Raw genomic sequence first — 24,330 nt, forward strand, 5'->3', positions numbered from 1 at the left:
ACCTAAGTACTACTACCGGCCGTAAAGCGACGAGATAACTCCCACCCGAGCCGCAGCGTTAATGGATACGCCGAGCGAAGCGAGCCGTGACTCGGGCCGTTAACAAATACTACACCCGATTATAGCGGTTCCGAAATCGTGCCACAGGTACTCAATGGGGAAAAGACTGAGGCGATCGAATAAGAGGAAACCAGAGTAAGGGAAGAACAAAGAGTGGGTTTATTAATTATGTACAAAAACCCAAAGAGGAAACGAAAGCATGTACAAGAAGAAGAAGAAACAAAAGGACATAGGGCAAGCTTATCTATACAGTCTTAACTTATCACGACCCCAGGACAAACAGACAGACTCACACGGAATTGTAGTGGTAGGGGAGGAAGGTCCAAGCAGATGGTTCCAGGCTCCTCGTCCAGTCCCGACTCGTGCCGTGGCGGTGATGGAAACAGGCCGGCAGCGCGTCGTTGGCGTTGACCGCGAGCGGCCCTTACATATGCGAGGGGCTGGAATGCTGCGTAAGTATAGCGTGCCAAATGCTCTCTCTCTCCCGATCAAACAAGATACGTATCAAACAGGCAGTTCGTAACGAGCTCTCTCGGTGCAGTTCTTCAATAAACAGTTCGTGCAACGCAATCCCCGGTGCAGTTCGTTACCATCGATGGTTCCCTGCGCAGTCCGTGACGCAGCCCCGAGTCGACTCAGTTCACTCTCGTAAAAAGGCTCGCGCTGGCGCTTATATTACGCGCTCACAGATCAATCCGCGCTTTGAAACCACGCCCAGTAGCGAGCTCACCTCAGCCCAGGTTGGTTGGCGAGGGGTCACCGGCTCCGCCCTTGATGGCGAGTTGACAGCGCCACGCCTCGTTCCCGTCTCCGTCTCCCGCCCCCTTTTTCCTCGGCCTTAGACTGCGTGTTCAATGGCGTTTGGAGCGAGGCAGCGAAAGCTGCTGGTCAAGCAGAGGCGCATAATAGAATTGGGAGGGACAAGCCCCGACTGTAGGGGTGCATACTGGCGTAGCTTGGAGAGAGCAGCTGGCCAAGAAGCGAATGGGGCCTATCTTATTTAATTAATGCAACGCAGATTCAACTATTGGGAACACAGCCTTATCTGAAACACATACTAAGGAAATAACTGAAAGTCCTATGGTGTCCTACGTGTTGCATATGGACAAGCTATGCGTGCGACCTTTAACCTTTTAAATGATGGAATATTATTTACAAGTATTTACAAGTGAGGGTTCTAAAAACCGCAACACTATTATAAACCACAAATACACATGATTAGCTTTTTAAACTGTCGCTATTGCCGGTTATAACATTAAACAAAGAAATTTGGAGGAATCCAGACATCCATGAGGTAAGTTTTACTTTCACAAATGAGCGAAGATCTACTGTAATCTATATACCCCACAAGGGTTGGAGGTGTGCTCATTTACCAAATAGCTACCTTACGCTTGCCAAGCCGCTATGTGCCGTTCCTCAAGGGTTTTGAATCAAGTGCTTGCTCGAATACTTTAACCACTTGGCGATCTCTCCACAAGAAACTTGGTAAATGAACACACACCCAATGTTCTTGAGACCCGATCATAGAAAGACTGTAGTCTATATACCCCAAAGAGGAATGATCTTTCCTGCCGCTCTCGAAGTGAGCGGGTGTTTACACCATAATGACGTCGTATACGTAATGACGTAGCACGACGGCCTGACACAAAACTTCCGCTACTTTAATATATACAAGATATATATTGTTACGGACGCCAACGTCGGCCTCTCTCCCCTTCCCGAGGGGGGATTAATCCCCTCGTTTATGACTGACCGACGTGGTCCCGGGGGTATGACGCCACGCCCGGTCGGCGCTGGGTAGGGTATTAGGCCCAACCGTCCTATGACCTAAATACCAGCGCTTCCCGGTACGCGAGGAAATACTCCCCCGCTCACGGCCGCAGCGTAATGGATGGATAACGCTGAGCGAAGCGAACTGCGGCGTGAGCCGGTTACCAAAGACTAGACCCGATTTATGTGCATCGGCCGAATCACGCCACGTACCCTCAATCTGGAAATCACTAAAGCGACCGAATGTGAAGAAGAGAAGAAGAAGTAGGAAGAACAAATATGATTTATTGCGAACTATTAACAAGACCAAAAATAACCAAGGAGAATGGAAAGGATAAGAAAATAACTGAACAGAAAGGAGCAAGGACAAGGTCATCTTCAAGGTCATCTTCCATCTGCTTGGAAATCTGCCAACATCACCGCTTTGCACAAAAAAGGTGCAAAAACAGATCCCAGCAACTACAGACCAATCATCCTTCTCCCAATTATCAGCAAAGTCATGGAATCCATCATTGCTTCAGATATGAAATCTTTCCTCTTCTCCAATGGCTTGATCTCTGATCATCAATTTGGTTTCAGACCTGGACACTCCACTCTGGACATGCTGCTTCTGCTTTCTCAACAATGGATGGAGGTCCTCAATGTCAAACAGGAAATTAGAGCAGTCTCCCTTGACATATCACGTGCCTTCGATACGGTCTGGCACCCCGCTTTGCTCACCAAACTCTCCTCTTTTGGTATCCATGGAAATCTCCACGCATGGCTGGCGGACGTCCTCTCTAGTCGGTCAACGTGTGGCCCTGAATGGGTTTCTCTCATCTCCTGTTCAGGCTGGAGTTCCCCAATGCAGTGTTCTGGGCCCTGTTCTTTTTCTGGTCTTCATCAATGATCTCTCTGACTCTCTTGAAAATCCTCTCTATCTCTTTGCCGACGACTCTACTCTCTGTCGCTCCATTCTTCATCCCTCAGATCGGCAGTCTGCAGCCTCCTCACTCTCTGCAGACCTTGACAAAATCACAGACTGGGCAAACAAGTGGAACATGTCTTTCAATCCTGACAAATCCCACACTGTTACGATGTCTCTCCGAAAAGACCGACTGGACAACCCTCCCATCCACTTTCTGAATAATCCTCTCCAATAAGTTCTGTCACTCAAGCTTTTGGGTCTCACTATCTGCCATGATCTTTCCTGGGAAAACCACATTTCAAATCTGGCCTCCAAAGCCAGTCGCTGACTGGGCATCCTCCGTCGTGCGAAGTCCTTCCTTGGCACACCTGAGCTCCTCGCCACATACAAGGCTTTCATCCGCAGCTCAATGGAATACTGCTCTCCCCTCTGGGCTGGTGCTCCTGCCTCACACCTAGCTCGCCTTCACGCTGTTGAAACCAAAGCATTCAGAATCATTGGAATCTCCCGTGATGAAGCTAACTCCTAGGGCCTCTCACTCACTCACCGCAGGCAGGTTGGTGGTCTTTCCGTCTTCTACCGACTCCTCTCTGGCCTTGCCCCCCCCCAGCTCTCTCTGGGCTCTGTCCCGCAAATATTCCTACAGGTCGCACAAGATCTGCCTGCAACCCTCTTATGGTTAAACTGCCAAAATCAAGACTCTCTGCTCACCTTCACTCCTTCATTCCTCTTTTCTCCCGCCTCTGGAACAAACTCCCTTACTCTCTTCAATCGCACTCCACCCTCCAAGTCTTTAAAACAGCTGTTCACCACCATCTCTTATCTTCCCCCATCCAAAACCTTGATCTTTTCTACCCCCGCTAATTTCACCCCAATTCCACTTTTTTGAAATACCAACTTCTGTCCAGGAAGTCCTTGGGTTTTATACTTCTCCCTCCCCCCCGCCCCCCTTCCCCCAGGCCCTCTCCCTTCCACACATCTCCCTGCTCTCGGATGTTGTGTTTGTGTGCTTCCCCTTCTCTCCCCATCTTGTCTTCCACTCCCTCTTTTTGGGTATTTTGTTTGTCTGGTTGATTTGTTTGTGAAGTAAATGTTAGCTCTTTCATGAGCCTCGATTCAGTATACAAAAAAAAAAAAAAAAAAAAAAAAAAAAAAAAAGGGAGACAGTGCAATATTAGTTTATATTAAACAGGCTTAACTTATACCCCGACAGGACAACACAAACAGACTCACACAAATGGGGAATTGCAGGTTGGTTTGGCTGGAGGGAGAAGGTCGAACCACAAAGCTGGAAGGCTTGCCAGGGTGCACAGCAAGCCGGTCCTTTTCAGGCTGGGAGCGAGCAGGGCGACGTCAGCAGACGTATCTCGTTGCACGCGGCAGGGGCTGGTTGTCGGTGCACGCCTCGGGCTCTTTTGGTCCTCTCCTCTCAAAATCGTCTGACGCGTCTCTCTCCCTCAATCTCCTGCTTGCACGATCGTCGCACGTATATCTCTTTTTCCTCAAGCGCGGGGCTGACACGCCCTCGTCAGTTTCGGGACCGCCCTCCTACGTGCTCTGTTTCGTGCCCTTATAAGGCAATGGCATGGTCTTGCTACCTTATTTGGGCAGACAGTCGAACGGCGCGCCCCTCATGGCGAGCCACGGCCTTGTGTCCTTACTTGGGCATGGGGCTGAACACCCCGCCCCTCGTGGCGCGCCCTGGGCGTGCCTCTTCCCGGCGACCCCGCCCTTCCTGTCCAAACAGAGCACGGAGCACATCTTCATCATAGCGGCGAACGCCGCTTCCCAAGCCAGGCCAGTTGAGGGGCCGCGCACCCCACGCTTGTTAAGCTTCGTTACCCAGAGAGGGAGAGTTCGGCTGGAAAATGTCATTGAAGGGGGAGCTATCCTTACTTGATTTGATGCAATGGAGTGTCAACTAATGGGAACAGAGCCTTGAACTACATAGAATAAGGAGCTAACTATTTAGAAGGATATATGATTGGCTACGTGTATGTATATGAATTAACTAATGGGGACGACCCTTTGACCTTTACAATTATGGGGGTATTTACACAGATTCACTACATTTTCAGAGGGTGATATTTACAACAAGTTTTACCTCAAATTACACACACAATTCCCAAATCCATTACAATATTTAACCTCCAGTAACGTTGCAGTCACTACAAAGGGATTAGTGTTACGATTAGATTTACTATAATAATAACGTTACGTTATTATTACAAAAATTATATATATATTTTAAACCGAGGTGAATTCCTAACTTCCGCTTTTACACCACTTCATTGCATCAACTTTCCATTCAAGACATTGGGATTAAAGTGTTATGGTTATATTTACTGTAATATTATTATTACTACGAAAACGATACGACTGAAACTAAACAACTGTATTAAGAAACCTGGGTTTAATTTGTCCGAAGCGGACGGTGAGTCATAACGCCTAAGGCCTATACATGCCGTATTGTTGGAAGAAACGTAACACTGATGCTTTCGATATTTGCTGATCATTTTAACAATCAGTTTGTTTGTGTTTCACACTGAATGAAAAACGTAAAGGTTGAGCATGGCGATTGTGATATACGACAGGTTCGACAATATGTTCGGCATGAAATGCATATAAATCAAAATGGCAGTGCATGGAGAGTCAGCCGCAGCACCACCGTAATGACATCAGACGTAATCACATCACCCTGTCATGTGACCAGATTCTCAGCTCTGATTGGTATACATACATACATACATACATACATACATACATACAGACAAACACTGTTCCAGACGTCTCTGACTGATGGGCTATGCTGTAAAAACTCGACAGATGGAGGCACTCCGATGGTGAAACTTCATTGGCAATCGGACCAACGGTTGCAGAGAAAAGCATACTCATATTCTGTGCAGACAAACAAACAGAGACAAACAAACAGACAGAGACAGACAAACAGACAGACACAGACAGACAAACAGACAGACCCAAATGCAATATCCTCTCCTCTGGCGAGGGTAACAAGTCGGTTTTCACTTTGAGCGTTTCCGTCTGTCTGATAACTTGGCTCATGATGCTGTAAACACATCTTTAAATTTGACAATGACTTTATTTATATATTGTTCAACCAATGTCCATGATGTGTCAAGAGGGCTCTGCCATGAAAAAAAAAAAATTCACCAAAAATTGACTTTTTTTGTTACCTCAAAGTACCAAGCAATGCATATTAGTCCAGTTATACTATGCTGAAATATGGCCAAACCGAAAACAAACTGCAATAGAAATGAAATAATCAGTTTCATTTCATTTGTGAATACCCATGGCACATTATATCAGAAACAGAGAAAAATATATTTAGTGGAACCCATTTTTGGACTGATAAAGTAGCATCTGAGGCACAAGAATGTCATTTTTAGCGTTTTATAGCTTTTTGCCGCCAATTTTTCTCGGCATTTAGCATGCAGATCATAACCAAAACCTCGGAGTGCATAAATACGTTCTCAGTCTTCTTAAACCCCAAATATGGGCCATTAACTCATGTCATGTAAACATCTAAGAAACAAAATACAGCATAAATATTCATGGCCACTTCAGAAGTTTTGCCAACAGACGTCATTGCTGCCTTCGGGCTCGGGGTAGACGCCATATTGCCGGCGTTTCTGCACCGCTGTCATTATTTAGCCACCTAAATCGTCATTATCTCGTCGTAGGAGGGTTCATGGTCCTTTTTTTCTCCAATCAGCATGGATGTATGAGTGTTTTGTGGTTCACATCTCAGGGAAAATGACTCGGTAATGACGCTAGGCACTAAATGACTAAAGGCTGTGCCGTGATTGCCAAAGTAGCCCAGAAACACAATGATGATGTCATTCACATAACACCAGACCAAAAAGTATATAGTGGATGCAGGCGTAGGTACTGCAATGCAAATAGTGTTGCGAGTGACAATTGTAAAAACACAAGGGAGGAAACATCAGGGGAGGATCGTTGCTAGTTGAGGTCAGCTGATTGCATAGTTTCATACAGGGATCACTGTCTGTTCTATGGTAGCTCAGACAATACAATGGAAACTAGAACGGCACTCAGTAGAGCGCATGTCTCCGCCAGGTTGAACACTTTACATTTTGTATCGCATTGATAGGCCGGATCTGGACTTGGACCTTAACCAAAACCAAATCGGCTTGTTCTCATCGTCGCCTCACTCATTCACCAAGTTTTATCATAATCCGTCCACAACCTTTTGAGATATCATGCTGTATATCAGTTTTAGCACAATCACTCAAGTTGAAGAGGCAGCTTTGTTTTGGCCAGTCATTGATGATTCGACTCGGGGACATATTCGTGGGCAGCAATATATGTTGATTAGTTACTTCGATTGGACAAACGATGATGCAAGCAGCTTGTCAGAGTGTGATATTAGCACCTCTCAAAGTCTGCCTATTCGGAGATTTGAGATGAATGCTGTGCTGACAAGACAAGGTGTGACTAGTATACCCAGTGGTCACTTTGGCCAATATGTTTCAGACAATTTTGACCATAATATCAGGATGCTTGACAGCAAGAATACTTTCCACGGGATGGGAATCGCTGCATGTGTTACACCGAGCATCACTGAATCGGTCGGTGAAAGTACCCAGACAAACAAGCATTCTGAGTATTGCGCTGCAATACATGTCCCCTACCAGCAGTCTGTCGTCCGGAAAACTCTTGGGGAAATTACCAAGGGTTATTTATCCACAGGTTCCGAATCGTTCCCAATCGCTAATTACCTCAGGACAGGCTCACCTGTGATTCGCACTCGGGACTTCAATTTATACACCTTGCAGACAGGTCAGCAGAAGCACGAGAAAATAAGTTTTTGATAAAGAACCTTTTGTCGCTAAATATCAGTAATTTATTATATTTTCCGGTTCACGATCAATGTGCATATATATGTTGTTCGGCTTGGCTCCGCCCCTTGGGAAAGCGCGCGCTGTGTCACGCTGTTGACGTTCGCGAAACAAGGCTGAGGGCACGCGGTGCGGCTTGAGGAGAACTCTAGAATAAACAAAAGATATCCATTTTATTTTTTTTCGTTTAATTAACGATGTCTGCCAAACCACGTGCCCTATCGCAAATTCCAAAAGGACATTTTAGTAGACCGACATGCTCAACAGATCTGTGAAGTTTCCCCTCGATTGGATCAAAAATGAGGGAGGAGCTCGGTTTTAAAGGTTCATGCTTAAAAACGTCATAACTCTGAAACCATGTGACGCATGACGTCATGCTCTATGACTTTTTTGTTCGTCATGGGTATGCGATCCTGCCTGCAAAGTTTGGCCTCGATCTGTTCAGCCGTTGCAGAGAAAAAGGGGTTTTTGTGTTTTCACGAAAAACAATATGGCGGCCAAACCACGTGACATGTGACGTCATAATTACCATTAAAATATTCTACAGACAGAGTCCCGCCTCCGGTGAAAATTTGATCTCAATCGGTCCAATTATTGCAGAGAAAATCTTTTTTAAAGGAAATTAAAACTTAAAATGGCACTGAGTTAAGGATCATCAGAATTCGATCATCGAATTCCCAAAGTTAAAAGTGCATAACGTTGTCAAAAATGATCGAAACGTCGTGAAGTTCGAACCTGACCTGTAACTTATCATGAGGAAACCATGTGCCAAGTTTGACATCTTTAGCGTTAAGCGTTTCGAAAAAAAGTCCGGAAAACTATTCTTTGCGTGACGGGCTGACGGACGGAGTGCAAACCTATAGTCCCCTCCGGTGTACACCGGTAGGGGACTAAATATCGCTGAAGGAGATAAAATCTATTGGGCGTATTCAGAGCAAACACTTCAGTTTATCAGCAGATGTGTTGTGATCGATTTATTTTGATGCTCAGATGAAGTTGAATGATGACACCAAATCGCCCAATGAGGACTTATTCTGGAAAACGTCACTAACTGTCAGATCAAAGCACCCCTCCTGGTCAGGCACGAATGAATGAATAATCGTTTTAAGGCCATTTTCCCCGCTAGAGCGGGGGTTAGCCTTGCGGGCCCCATGACAATCGTGGTTCCCTGTTTGCGGCAATGTTTTTATGGCCGGATGCCCTTCCTGACGCCAACCCTTCGTTGCCTCTTACGATGCGCAGGGATACAGTGTATCTATTCTAAACCGGGGTACACACCGGGATCATTCATCCCAGCAAGCTGGTACTCAATTTGCCGACCTCGGAAGGATGACAGGCTGAGTCAACCCCCCTGGCGTTAATTCAGCGATCGACCGGGATTCGAACCCAGGATCCTAGGATCCCAAGCCGGCACCCTAACCGCTAAGCCAACACCAGGCATGATGCAGATTATCCATAAAGGAGATGATCCCAGTCAGGCATCAGTCATCTTCTCCACATGATTGATTTGGATCTGACTGACCTGACCCTGCATCAATTCAACACTACATTACATATGCAACGGAAGTAAGTGCAATGGAGTCACTCTGATCGCGGCGCTTGACCAACCGCTCTGGTGGAAAGCTTTTATATTGATCATTGGAAGTGAACTGAGAATAGCTAGTTGACTTGTTGGCTTGGTCTGGACTTCATTAATTGTTAGAATGTGTTTAATACATTTATGGGGTCTCCACTGAATGGTTTCCAAGATATCACAATCTTGATTCCTCGTCGGATGCCATTTTGAAATTATGTTAATTAGGTCAATTCCACAAATTACATTTTTCTTGATTTTTCTTGTCAGTACCAGAGCTCTGCTGAGTATGCGGAACGAGGAATCATTTATATTGCTAATTTTTTTAGGTTGAACCATAAGAAGCAGGTAAATCCAGCTAGAAATTCACATACCGGTATTTATTTTTTATTGAACAGGTACATCATCCACTTTGCAAATCTATAAACATAGGGGCAATACCCCTGGTGCTCACCTGGTAGAATAAACAGTATACTACACTGTCTAAAGGTATTTTAAACCAATTTCAATGGTTGCTGGATGACAGGGCAGCATGTAGAACTTATTTTGGGGGACAACCCCCCCACCCCCCATAGACCTGCAATCAAAATTGCAAGTGTAGTTTAAGAAAATAAAGCATATTCCTATTTTGGGGGATCAAACTTGGATTCTGGTAAACCCCCTTAGACCCCGATATTATTAATGCCGTGAACAAACTTTAGTCACAACACAACAAATATAATTTGTGCCAAGTTTGGTCACAATCCCATCAGCGGTTTCGGAAAAGAAGTTGCAAGTGTTTACAGACCGACGGACAGACGGACTGACTGACTGACTGACTGACTGACTGACTGACGTGCCATCGCATAAGCTCCCCGGAACTTTGTTCCAGGTGAGCTAATTTTAAACAAATGTTTCATTTTAAATGGATGTTCGGGATATCAATCTCAAATTTTTTCAATTTCAATAAACTGCTCAAAATAAAGCCTGTATTACAATGGCCACATGCAGAAAATAAGTACATTGTAGTGTTTTTGGGGGGCAAATAAAGAGGAGAGTGGAAACTACAATTGTTCACACACCTGCGCACTGATGCGAGCAATTAAAAAGCTCTTGCGGTGGTCCAGCATAGACTTTTCCAGTAGACACTCCTGTGCTTGGCCCTGCACAGAGACAAACAAATATTGTGATGACCTCTACCTTGTTTGCCAAAGTGATATTCAAAAGAAAGTCAGAATAAAACTAGAAAGCATCTCAAAATGCAAAGCCCGTCTGCATCCGTTTTGTACTCCAACTAAACTTCATGAAAACAAGAGGTTAAAAATCAAATTATACATTTTATCGTTGGTGTTCTCCATATTCTCACAATAAAGGTTTGCTGAAAATTTGAAGACAAAAGCTTAAATGGTAAATAAGTTAAGGCCTGGACACAAACTGAAGCTCAAATGGTAAATAAATAAACATGAAAGCGATTTTTTTTTAAACCTAGCCGTCTCACGAAGCACAATGGCGGTCAGGCTGATAAGGCCGAATTATACACCAAATTATTAATTATTATTCTTCATATTCTCAAAAGGGGTTGATCCTAGAATCCTGGGTTCAAATCCCGGTCGGTCGCTGAATTAACGCCAGGGGGGTTGACTCAGCCTGTAGTCCTTCCGAGGTCGGCAAATTGAGGACCAGTTCACTGGTAATTCCGTGTGTCGCAAAAGGCGACTAACAGGGATGGCGGCAGGAAGGGCATCCAGAAAACAGCCTCAAAAAAGGGAACCACGGTGCCCGAAAAAGGCCAACCCCTGCTTTGCGGGGGAAAATGGCCTCCAAAGGTGGTTCTTATTCTCATAAGGGGTTGTTGAAAATATGATGACAAATGCTCAAATGGTAAAGACAGAAAGACACACAAGCAATTGAAAAAACCACTTCTTCCTATGCGTGGGGGACGAATTAACTACACACAGGCTCCACAAGTTCAAATTCAGGCAAAGGTAAAACCCTTCAATGTCCTTCTTAACTATAGCAGATTAATGTCCTCCTTAACTATGCTACACCAAACAATCCTTTTACCTCTCCACCAGGTCATGTTTGAAACTACGTACAGTCCTGGTCTTCACTGAAAGGCGACGATCTTCCAAAAATCTCATGTGTCATCTCACGAGTTGCAAAGGTTGGAGAAAAATTTTGCGTCGTGCAAGGTCCTCGTTCCATTTTTTTTGTTTAACACCATGAAATTCCCCTTTACCTCGACAATCAATTTTTATTTTTTTTAATGTATAATCTTCAAAAGCCTCTTCACATGCAATGACTCTTTCCAATGTTAAGACTTGCGATTGTTATTATTAGTATTATTCTTACTAGGGCATTGCCCGTACTATATCTATATCTAAAATTATATCCCCCCCCTCTATTTACATGAAATGGTTTGGTCCAAAGCGAACGGCTTGCGAGTACGGTGACAATCCCCCCCCTCTATTTACATGCAATGGTTTGGTCCAAAGCGAACGGCTTCCGGAGTTTGGTAAAGAAATCGCCATCGCGTGCACAAACGCGCAGGAAAGCGAATGAATCGCAAATTCGTTTTTATTAGTTGTAAAACATAGTTTAACGCCAACATAGTTTGCAAACGTGAAATAAATGAATACGCTCTCAAATGTGCCATCCGAGGCAGAGTGTGCCCGCCACGTTCGGCACACGCGATCGTTCGCTGCTCTCTGATTGGTTGAATCGTTTTTTGGACATAGCTCGGTAAGTAATTGTCCGATTAATATGAAACCTTGAAAAGGCACATCCTCGGGTCCCCAGCAATATACCTGGCAAGTTAAAAGTATATCGGACCCGTGGTTGTCGAGAAACAGCGGTCACAGACAAACAGACGTACAAACGTACAGACAGAGATTACTGGAATTATAGATAGATTATGATAAAAGCACTTAGTGAAACAGTTCTAACCAGCATGAGATTGGCATGCAGGGAGAGGGTGCTGGCTGCCATGTCATCACTGTATCCCGGTCCAAGATGGTCCAGCAGGAATGTGAAAGCACCAGCAGCACATTGGAAATGTGTACATGACACCTTCATACCCTGCAGAAGATATTCAACAAATAATTATTCAAGAACACATGAACAACAAAACAAGACGATAATGCCAAGTGGTGCTGACAAATTACTACTTGGACATGTTAATTTATTGGTAACCCAAATCAAATACATTGATGTTTTTAAAGATAAAATTGTAATTTCTTCGCATATGATGGTTTTTGTTGAGGAATCTATACCATAATGGATGATGGATGGATGGCTGACCACTCCCCCATCATCATATGCACATGGCTGCCGAAGCAATTTCATTGACTATTGGGCACAATCCTGGTCGGGGCATCACTCCTACACAGGACACTCGAATGGCTCATTCATCCCAGTAAGCTGGTACCAGTACTCATTTCGCCGACCTCGAAAGGATGACAGGTCAAGTCAACCCCACCTGGTGTTAATTCAACGACTGACCGGGATTTGAACTCAGGACCCGAGAATCCCAAGCTAGCACCCTAACCGTTAAGCCAACACCAGGCTTCTATCTACACTAATATTGGGATAAAATGAACTTCATGCTCAAGAGAACTCAAAGCCTTTCCCTCCCTGGCAATGTACCAAAAACCATAAAAATGAGAAACCTGAGAGGAGCGATGTCAGACAAGAAAATAAAATAAAAACCTGATGGATAAAATCGCCAATGATAACATTTGCATGGCATTTAATAAAGATGACACAGTGAGGAAATAAAGGCAATGCAAACACTTCAGGTGCAAAATCCACATGGTCACATGACCAGGGGGCACGATGGTCCACAAGGTATGGAACAAGCAAAGGCACAGCGACACCACAACAACGATTACAGAGCTTATGGACAGCTCCAGTGGCCAAACAAATCAAGCGAAATGTACAGCGCATTCAGACCCCTTCACTTTTTTCACATTTTGTTATGTTGCAGCCTTATGCTGAATCGTTTAAATTCATTTTTTCCCTCATCAATCTCCACTCAATACCCCATAATGACAAAGAGAAAACAGTATTTTAGAAAGTTTTGCAAATTTATTCAAAAGAAAAAACTTAAATATCACATTTACATAAGTATTCAGACCCTTTGCTATGACGCGTGAAATTTAGCTCAAGTGCCTCCCATTTCTCTTGATCATCTTTGAGATGTTTCTGCACCTTGATTGGAGTCCACCTGTGGTAAATTCAATTGATTGGACATGATTTGGAAAGGCACACACCTGTCTATATAAGGTCTCACAGCTGACAATGCATATCAGAGCAAAAACCAAGCCATGAGGTCGAAGGAACTGCCTGCAGAGCTCAGAGACAGGATTGTGTCGAGGCACAGATCTGGGGAAGCCTACAAAAAAAATTCTGTTGCATTGAAGGTTCCCAAGAGCATAGTGGCCTCCATAATTCTTCAATGGAAGAAGTTTGGAACAACCAGGGCTCTTCCTAGAGCTGGCCGCCCAGCCAGACTGAGCAATCGGGGGAGAAGGGCCTTGGTAATAGAGGTGACCAAGAACCCGATGGTCACTCTGCCTGAGCTCCAGAGATCCTGTGTGGAGATGGGAGAAACTTCCAGAAGGACAACCATCACTGCAACACTCCACCGATCTGGGCTTTATGGCAAATTGGCCAGACGGAAGCCTCTCCTCAGTGAAAGACACATGAAAGCCTGCTTGGAGTTTGCAAAAAAGCACCTAAAGGACTCTCAGACTGTGAGAAACAAGATTCTGTGGGCTTTCATGTCTTTCACTGAGGAGTGGCTTCCGTCTGGCCAATCTGCCATAAAGCCCAGATCGGTGGAGTGTTGCAGTGATGGTTGTCCTTCTGGAAGTTTCTCCCATCTCCACACAGGATCTCTGGAGCTCAGCCAGAGTGACCATCAGGCTCTTGGTCAACTCTCTTACCAAGGCCCTTCTCCCCCGATTGCTCAGTCTGGCTGGGCGGCCAGCTCTAGGAACAGCCCTGGTTGTTCCAAACTTCTTTCATTGAAGAATTATGGAGGCCACTGTGCTCTTGGGAACCTTCAATGCAACATAAATTTTTTTGTAGGCTTCCCCAGATCTGTGCCTCGACACAATTCTGTCGCTGAGCTCAGCAGGCAGTTCCTTCGACCTCATGGCTTGGTTTTTGCTCTGATATGCATCGTCAGCTGTGAGACCTTATATAGACAGGTGTGTGCCTTTCCAAATCATGTCCAATCAATTGAATTTACCAAAGGTCGACTCCAATCAAGGTGTCGATACATCTCAAAGATAATCAAGAGAAATGGGAGGCACCTGAGCTAAATTTCATGTGTCATAGCAAAGGGTCTGAATACTTATGTAAATGTGATATTACAGTTTTTTCTTTTTAATACATTTGCAAAACTTTCTAAAATCCTGTTTTCTCTTTGTGATTATGGGGTATTGAGTGTAGATTGATGAGCGAAAAAATGAATTTAAACGATTTCAGCATAAGGCTGCAACATAACAAAATGTGAAAAAACTGAAGGGGTCTGAATACTTTCTGAATGCTCTGTACATATGAAGAGCAGATCAGAGGACAATGCTCAATTGTCCATGGCACCTTCATGACACCGTTGTCTCAATATCTGCCATGATCTTTCCTGGGAAAACCACATTTCAAATCTGGCCTCCAAAGCCAGTTGCCGACTGGGCAATGGGCATCCTCCGTCATGCGAAGTCCTTCCTTGGCACACCTGAGCTCCTCACCACATTCAAAGCTTTCATGCACAGCTCAATGGAATACTGTTCTCCCCTCTGGGCCAGTGCTCCTGCCTCACACCTAGCTCGGCTTCACACTGTTGAAACCAAAGCTTTCAGACTCATTGGAATCTCCTGCGATGAAGGGCCTTTCACTTACTCACCGCAGGCAGGTTGGTGGTCTTTCTGCCTTCTACCGACTCCTCTCCGGCCTTGCTCTCCCAGCTCTCTCTGTGTTCTGTCCCCCAAATATTCCTGCAGGTCACACAAGATCTGCGTGCAACCCTCTTATGGTAACACTGCCAAAATCAAGACTCTCTGCTCACCTTCACTCCTTCATTCCTCTTTTCTCCCACCTCTGGAACAAACTCCCTCACTCTCTTCAATCCCACTCCTCCCTCCAGGTGTTTTAAACAGCTGTTCACTACCATCTCTTATGTTCCCCCATCCAAAACCTTGATCTTTTCTACCCCCGCTAATTTCACCCAAGATTCACTTTTTTGAAATACCAACTTCCTTCCTGGAAGTCCTTGCAGTGTCCTTGTATTTTATACTTCTCCCACCACTCCCCCCCTTCCCACGACTCCTCTCCCCAAGCCCTCTCCCTCCCACAGATCTCCCGATGTCCCTGCTCTCAAATGTGTGTGTGTGCTTCCCCTTATCTCCCCATCTTGTCTAGCGCTACCCTTTTTATATACTGTGTGTCTGATTTTTTTTTTTGTGTGAAAAAATGTTAGCTCTTTCACAAGCCTCGATCCTGTATACAAAAATAGATGCCTTTCCTATAATATCAATTCCCATATCAAAACTCAAAGGGAATATCAAACTATCTGAGCCTTAATATTCCAAACCATAGAGCAATACTTATGGAATAAGTATCATGCTTACATATGGAAGTTGAAGGAAGATTAAGGCTTGGTTTGCTTGGTTCCATTGTTTGGTCCCATCCCTCACCCCCATTTTACTCTGATGAAAGGCAAGCGATCTAAATATAAGTTACATGATGCTTCCCATATCAGTAAACGTGCTAATCAACTTCAAGTTGAAAGAAAATATTGCTAAGCTCAAAACACAACTCCAGAAGTTTAGTGGCAGGTTTAGAAATGGCGACCAATGTCAGTATCAGTGCACTGTGTGATACTGGTCTTCAGACAGTAGTACTGGAAATTAGGGAATAAGAGGAACAATCAAACTGATTAGAAGGCAAGGGGATGTAGCGAGCTCCAGTGACACCGAAGCCCATGCAGTTGAAGACTAAGCCCAACAAAGACAAGGATTTGATGAACGATGAAACATTATGCAGTGTCTCTTGTTCTGCAGACACCATGACCACCACGACTGCAGACGCCATGACATATCGGTGAGCTTTGATATTGACGGTTTCCACAACCGCTCAGCTGGAAGATCGGAGCATAATCGTAGGTCAAAGGGAATAAAAAAAGATGGTGCCACCCTTCAATGTCCTCCTAAAGCAGATTAATGGACTCCTAAACTACATTACACCAAACATCCTTTTCCCTCTCCAACACCATATGTTTGAAACTACACCCAGTCCCGTTCTTCACTTTTCAAGGCAATGATCTTCCAAAAATCTCATGCCTTATCTCACATGTTGCTGCAACATCTCACAAGCTCTTGCAACTGGGGAAGCAGAGTTTCCACTTGACCTCACAGTTTACCTTCGAACTATGGAGCTCGTGACTCAAATGAGACGACCAGGCAATGGATCGCCACATTTACATAATCTCAAATGGCACACTATATTCTGCAAATGTGCTTGTGGACAGCTCAGTAACTCCGTCAATTAGTGTTTTCAGCTCCGGCTGGCTTAGGGCTTCACGGATCTTCAACCATGCTCAAACCTCTGGCGCATGCTACAACCACGTCTGTCCAACCAGAGTCACTCCGCTCTGGTGTTCCTCCCTCTGAGTTTTCCACCGTCGCCAGCCAATGAGCGAGTTTTCTGCAGATGATTGCTGGACATCAGCGGAGAGAGCCAATATCGTAAAATACCAGCAGCATCTCCAATTGAACAGCAAATGCTCACTGCCATTCCCCGAGGGGTACTTTCATTGACAAGTAATCTCCGAGGAGGGGAAAAATCCTCGTTATTTTTACTCCCTCTCCTAAAACTATGCCAACTACACCTGCTTATCACATCCTGCCACTACATTAATCCAAAACTATGCCGTAATTATCAATCATTGTCGACCTTAAACATTCTAAAAGTCTCATCAAAATTGAATCAACCAAATACAGCAAACAGAGATAATAAAAATACTTACACAAACAATATTTAAAAAGCAAGCAAACTCCAAAAGCAATTTCTAAAATATCAATGGACATCTGCCATTCACGCAACAATGCAGTGTACGTCACAATATGGCACAATGAATGCTCTGAAGTCTAAACAAATTAGCAACAGCAACGATACTGCATCATTTATCTTGTACAGTACTGCAATTCACGATGTACATTTATGAACAAAGTCAGATGTACACAGTGACCAAGACAAAATATGATCCCTTCACATTCCATTATGTGATTTTGTCCTTCACAAGCTAAGGCATTCATCAAGCAATTCTGTTCAAGCAAGTTAAAGAGTCAAGTAAGAAATCTAACATGAGCAGCACTACTACTCACTGTTCTGGTTCGTTAACGACATGTTCTACACCGAGATGGAAGAGTGAAATGCAATACAGTATATGGGAAGTGAGGTAATGCTAACTCACCTCCTCTGTGGTCCTGCTATCGATTGCTCCCAACAGGGAATGTAGAGCTCCTGCATACGATAAAGGAAACAACAATCAAACAAAGCAGTTTAGTGCAGAGGGTGTCAGTACTTGCCGTAATAATGCACTTATTCATGACGAAAATTAAATTGAACCAGGCATTTAATTTGTTATATACATTCTGGATTGAGCTGCCCTCCTGACTAACCATCACAAATCTGAATAGACAAGAGTACTGAAAATGCAGGGCCTTGCCACCAGGAAATATAGATTACAGTCCTGATAACCAGTCGGGACTCACACACTCACTCATATGAAGCGACACCACTGTTATAATAGCTTTTTGTCTTCCTCCAGAAACAAACGAGGCTAACAAGTCTATCCAATAAATTACCACTTGCACATATGTTTTCTCACTTTAGGCCCACACAGGATATACACTTCAACGAACGTGTCCAAAACACACTTGTTATGAAGATTACAATTAACTAATTTATTCCCCAAAGGATTTGTTGAATGAATGAAATGGTTTTATCTTAGTGCAGCATGAGGCAGGTGTGTGCTCTTATGATAAAATCACTAGAATATAAGACCTGATGCTTCGCTGATGGAAATACCAATCTTTGCTGTGATGGCTAATCTATATAATGAATGAATGAATGATCGTTTTCAGGCCATTTTTCCCCACAGAGCAGGGGTTAGCTTTGCGGGCCACATGGCAATCATGGTTCCCTGTTTGAGGCAATGTTTTTATGGCCGGATGCTCTTCCTGACGCCAACCCTTAGTCGCCTCTTACGATGGGCACTGATACGGTGTACCTATTCTAAATCGAGGTACACACCGGGATCACTCATCCCAGCAAGCTGGTACTCAATTTGCCGACCTCGGAAGGATGACAGGCTGAGTCAACCCCCCGGCATTAATTCAGCGATTGACCAGGATTCAAAATCAGGATCCGAGGATCCCAAGCCTGCACCCTAACCGCTAAGCCAACACCAGGCTCAGATTATGAGAGAAAGGGATAACCTATGGGGTAAGAAAAGAAAAAAAAAAAAAAGATTCCTGGGAGATCCTGCTCTCTGTGCAGGGATAACCAACGTCATGTGTTGGCATTTGCAGTTTTGACAGGCTATTGTATAACAATGACAGCCCACACGCAGGTTCTCCAGCTCAAACGTTTAAGGGCATCTCCTTCCTCACTCCTCACTACAGCTCGTACATGTCACTACCGGTTATGCCTCTGCTCTCCGTGCAGGGTTAACCAACATCATGTGTTGGCATTTGTAGTTTCACAAACACTCCCGGGAGTTGCCCGAATCCACGTAGTTCGAGCGTAAACTCCGCTCCAGCCAATCGGAGCCAGAGATAGAGGTGACTGACCCAACAAATGGGTGTTCCGATTACCAATGACGTCATGACTGATGAACCAATCAGTGTCGATCTTGCATCGACATGCTTATATCTGCACGCTCTTTCACTTCCTTCTTTCTCCTGCTGCGATTTACCTTGACAATAATTAATTTATTAAAATGGTACAAAAGAAACTAAACGAATCTAATCTTCAGGAGGAGAGAAGCAAAAAGTGAATGATAATAATACAATAAATTATTCTAAAGGGTCATACTATAAGCCTTACTTCTGTCTCTGAACCCCCATCCCATGAATGTTGCAATATCATTAAAATACTAGAATGGCATTCGGTAGAGCGCATACCTCCGCCAGACTGAGACTGAGCAGTTTACGTTTTGTACCTCACCGATAGGACGGATTCAAATCGTCACCAAAATCTAATCAATTCGTCCTTCCACACACCCAACCTGCCCTAAACCCTTCACCAAAATCTAATCAATTCGTCCTCCTCACACACCCAACCTGTCCAAAACCATCCATAACCTTTTGAGATATTATGCTATGTATAGTTTTCGCCCTGTCTCCCAATGGTGAAGAATCACTTAATTATAGTATCCAGATCCGTATCTTTACCAAAATCAATCAATTCGTCCTTGTCAAACACCAAACATGTCCACCAAGTTCTGTCTGAATAAGTCCACAACTGTTTGAGACATATTGCTCACAGACAGATAAACAGGGGTGAAAACATAAACTCCGTCCACCTTTGGTGACGGAGGTAATAATGGTAATAGTTACAATGCAGTAAAAGTTAACACTTTTAATCATTGCTATTATTAATTAGTTTATATGTGTGAACGATCAAGAACCACCCATTCCCACGAATGCGAGAATCTACTGGTCAGGTATGTTCATTCGTTTTTCTCTATTTTCTTGACCACTACACCTGTTCCCTACGGGAGTGGCAGGAAGGGTCATCCCTCTCTGCGGTATATACATTACAGTAGATCATCTAGGGTCGGCCTCAAGAACATTGGGGGTGTGTTCAGTTACCATGTTTTTTGCAGAGCACTCGCCAAATGGTTAAAGCATTCAAACAAGCACTCCATTCAAAACCGTTGATAAGGAACGGCTGGCTTCGCAAGGGCTAGCTAGCTGCTTGGTAACTGAACACACCCAGATTTCCCCCCTTTCAGTTTTGTGTTAAACAGCAGCAGTACTTTCTTCAAAGGGTAATCATAACACATCAGAGAAGGAGAGGAAGTTAAATTGCTACAACCTTCATCATGTGACCCTTAGTCTCCGTCAAGTTTGGTTGACATTGGATAAGTAACGACCGAATATGTCGCAGTCCAAAATAGTCAGACAGACACCAAATTTCATATTTTAAAATGATTAAAATAGACTTTTAGGACGAAAGTTGCTTTCTTAGTTTGGTAGTTTCTATTGCATGAAACGAAGACAGAAGTAGCACGATCACTTCCATTAAATCAGCATGGCTGCCCAGTGCCCACACCACTATCTACCTTCACTCCATCAAAATGCAGCCCAGACCAGAATAGTTTACTGGCAGACAGTTTGAAGGACAATGAAATGCATTGATTGATGTCAAAGGATAACAAGTTAAAAATAATTATAAAAGTTGTCATGTCTTGGACTGAGGATCTCATGTTAGAATCTAATGAACATCCGTTGTATCAAAATACCTGGACAAAAGAGGAAGACAAAATATTAAATTATATTGAGAGAATGAATTTTTTAAATCCATTGGAGTACAAAGGCCATAATTTGCAGAAAATAGTAAAGAATGAACAATGTTGATGGAGACCTTTGCCATGCAGCAAAATGAAAGACTAGCTAAATGAAGTGGTCAAAAGCAAACACATTGTACCATTTCATCCTTACCAAGGTTGTAAAGAACAGCAGCCTGTTCATATTTTACATCTTCATGGGTCACTAGCTTCCCAGAAACTGTGTCCAACCTACAAGGAAGTCAGACATTGGAGGAGTTCCAGGGAGTTACAAATCCATTCACATTCTATAAAGAAGAATTCCATTAAGATACATCAATAAATTAGCACCAGCAAGAACTGGAATTTATTCCCTGCATGTACAAAATGAACACCATGCTGTCTCAACCGTATTTTACCATCAGCTGCACAAGCAATAGATTGACTATTTAAACCTCAACTTACACAAAATGTAATTTACACAAAACAACACAAAAGGATTATTGCACAAGTGAAAGGATATTACCATGTGACGGCCACAGCAGCCGATTGTCCGGCCTCCATGGGGACTCGGCTCTGCAGAAAATGGAGCTGTCCGAAGTATTTGCGCAAGACGCTGCATCCCTCAAAATCCTTGGTGACATTTTCCACTTGCTGTTCAAAAGGTGAATAAAATAAAAATAAAGTCTGTTTCGGCAAAATACCATTTACGAAGTTCCAGCAGACACCAGTTGCAACATCAGTGAGGATTAAAACGTCAATTGGAAAATCATTGTAGATATGCAAAAACAGATAAATATTAGCTGCCCAAGTTCCGGTGGAAGGTGACGTGCGCGCGCACGCACGCACGCACACACACACACACACACACACACACACACACACACGTAAGTACACCCCATGTAAAGTTTTGACTTTTTCAACATATTTCAACATACAGCTATTTGATCTTCATTTCAACAATATTGATAGATAAAGGTGATATAATATAACAAATATCATGAAACGTTCACATTTTGTAGTCAATTGGATAATTTCAATAAACATAAATGCAAATTTTGCATGTGGAAAAAGTAAGTACACCCCTACATTTATCACGACTTCAAATACCTAAAATTAGAATCAGGTGCACCAGCTCATGTGCAAATGACTAGAACATCGTTAGAGAGGATCTTGGAGGAACCTGTCTTATTTAAACCTCAGACATTTAGTTTGGTTTGCTCTTTGTTGTTGAAGTGTGCAGTCACCATGCCTCGATCAAAAGAGCTCTCTGAGGCCTTCAGAAAGAAGGTTATAGATGCCTATGAGTCTGGGAAGGGATTTAAAAAGATCTCCAAACAATTTGAAATCAATCATACGACTGTCCGGAAGATCATCTACAAGTGGAGAAGATTCCAAACAACTGCCAACTTGTTCAGGCCAGGCCGCCCCTGCAAGTTCAGCCCAAGAGCAGACCGCAAGCTGCTGAAAGTCTCTAAGAACCCCAGAATGTCATCACGGGACCTACAGGTAGCCCTTGGCACTGTTGATGTCAAAGTGCACGAGTCTACCATTAGAAAGAGGCTGCACAAATTTGATCTACATGGGAGGCGCGCCAGGAGAAAACCGTTGCTGTCCAGAAAGAACATCCAGGCAAGACTAAAGTTTGCCAATGAACACCTAGGCAAAGACCAGCACTTCTGGAACAATGTGCTCTGGACAGATGAGTCAAAGGTAGAGCGATGTGGCCACAGTACCAGAAGACATGTTTGGCGAAAACCAAAGACAGCATTTGACCACAAGAACCTGATACCAACTGTAAAGCATGGTGGTGGAATTATTATGGTTTGGGGCAGCTTTGCTGCATCAGGGCCTGGGCAGCTCACCATCATCGAATCCACTATGAATTCTTCATTGCACCAGAGGGTGCTTGAGGACAATGTGAGATTGTGAGGCCATCTGTCGGAAAGTTGAAGCTCAACCGAAAGTGGACCTTGCAACATGACAATGACCCTAAACATAGCAGTAAATCCACCAAGGAATGGCTGAAAAGAAAGAAATGGAGGGTTCTGGAATGGCCAAGTCAAAGCCCGGATCTAAATCCCATCGAGATGTTGTGGGGGGATTTGAAACGAGCTGTGCATGCAAGAAACCCCTCAAACATCGCACAGCTGAAAGAATTCTGCATGGAGTGGGCAAAAATTTCTCCCAATCGATGTCAGACTGGTAGACAGTTATAAGAAACGCCTACTTGAGGTTGTTTCTGCTGAAGGGGACAACACCACCTATTCGAGCCAAGGGTGTACTTACTTTTTCCACATGCGAAATTTGCATTTATGTTTATTTAAATTATACAATGGACTACAAAATGTAAATGTTTCATGATATTTGTTATATTATATCACCTTTATGTGTCAATATTGTTGAAATGAAGATCAAATAGCTGTATGTTGAAATATGTAGAAAAATTCAAAACTTTACATGGTGTACTTACTTTTTCACGTGACCGTATATATATATATATATATATATATATATATATAGTTGCGGACCTCAGTGCCGGCCCTTCCCCTTTCCAAGGGGGGATAAGTCCCCTCGTCTTTGACTCGCCGACGGGACCCGGGACCGATGACGTCCTTCCCGGACAGCGTTAGATAGGGTTTTAGGACTAAGAATTCGCTATTACCTCAGTACTAACGCCACCCAGAAACGAGGAAATAAGTCCCGCCCGAATCACGGGTGTTGGTGGAAACGCCGAGCGGTAGCGACACGTGACGTGAGCCGTTAGCAATGACTAAACCCGATCCAAGCGGTTCGTAATCGTGCCACGCTTACCCAATGGAGGAAATGACGGAAACGATCGAATTGGAAGAAAGGAATAACACGATTTATTTACACTTTGTACAATAAGAAGAAGAAGAATACACAGGGCAGCCTTAAACAATCTTAACTTATCCCAAGACAAACGGGCCCGTCACACTCAGACACACCCACACGGGGTTGCAGACGAACAGGTCGATGGTCCACGTCCAGGGATGCGTCCAGGCAGCTCGCTCTCCGGTCCCCAACTCGCACCGCGAAGTAGATGAACACAGCGGCCAGGAGCTCTCCACGTGTCGTTGGCGCGCACCTGATTATTACGGGGCGAACGGTAGGCTGGGCTTTGGCGGTTACACTCGCGGCTCAGCCGCATACGTAATAAGCGAATAGTTCGTAATAGTTCAATAAACGCGAGCAATGCGCTTCTCAATCAAGGCTCGAAACTGGCATGTGCGCGCCAGTCCTCTTAATGCAGTTCTCACACGAGTGCTCCAGATCAGTTCTCTCGTATCAGCCAGTTCGCTCGGTCCTCATACAGTTCTTCGTAAGCGCCTCTCCCTTCTCATCTCCCAACTCAGAACTGCGCATCCCTTCTCATCTCAACTCCTTCAGGTCAGTACTTCAACAAGTCCTTTGTAAGCGCCTCTCCCTTCTCATCTCAACTGAGGTGGGGGCCTCGCGCCAAGGGTTTTATTGCCACGCCCTTGGAACCCTCTGGAACTCACCAGACGTTTCTTGCCACGCCCTATCACCCCATGCACACCGAGCTCTGGTTGGCTGTTGCCCTTACCGTCACCGCCTCTGA

The 24,330-nt window shown here is 44.2% G+C and overlaps 1 protein-coding gene across 3 annotated transcripts in view; it reads right to left on the reverse strand.

Moving 5' to 3' along the window:
• The window catches only part of PTPN23 (protein tyrosine phosphatase non-receptor type 23), a 198,878-nt gene that overhangs the window by 164,002 nt on the left and 10,546 nt on the right, over positions 1-24,330 (reverse strand). For all 3 annotated transcript variants that reach the window (XM_078781746.1, XM_078781737.1, XM_078781750.1), the window contains exons 3-7: positions 21,253-21,380; positions 20,902-20,978; positions 17,646-17,695; positions 12,116-12,247; positions 10,252-10,332 (exon numbers count right to left, since the gene is read on the reverse strand). In XM_078781746.1, coding sequence (XP_078637872.1) covers positions 10,252-10,332; positions 12,116-12,247; positions 17,646-17,695; positions 20,902-20,978; positions 21,253-21,380 — 468 coding nt within the window. The remainder of the gene's footprint in view (positions 1-10,251; positions 10,333-12,115; positions 12,248-17,645; positions 17,696-20,901; positions 20,979-21,252; positions 21,381-24,330) is intronic.

This window comes from Myxine glutinosa, chromosome 1, assembly GCF_964187855.1.
Source record: "Myxine glutinosa chromosome 1, kmMyxGlut1.1, whole genome shotgun sequence".
In the NCBI taxonomy this organism is placed as follows: domain Eukaryota; kingdom Metazoa; phylum Chordata; class Myxini; order Myxiniformes; family Myxinidae; genus Myxine; species Myxine glutinosa.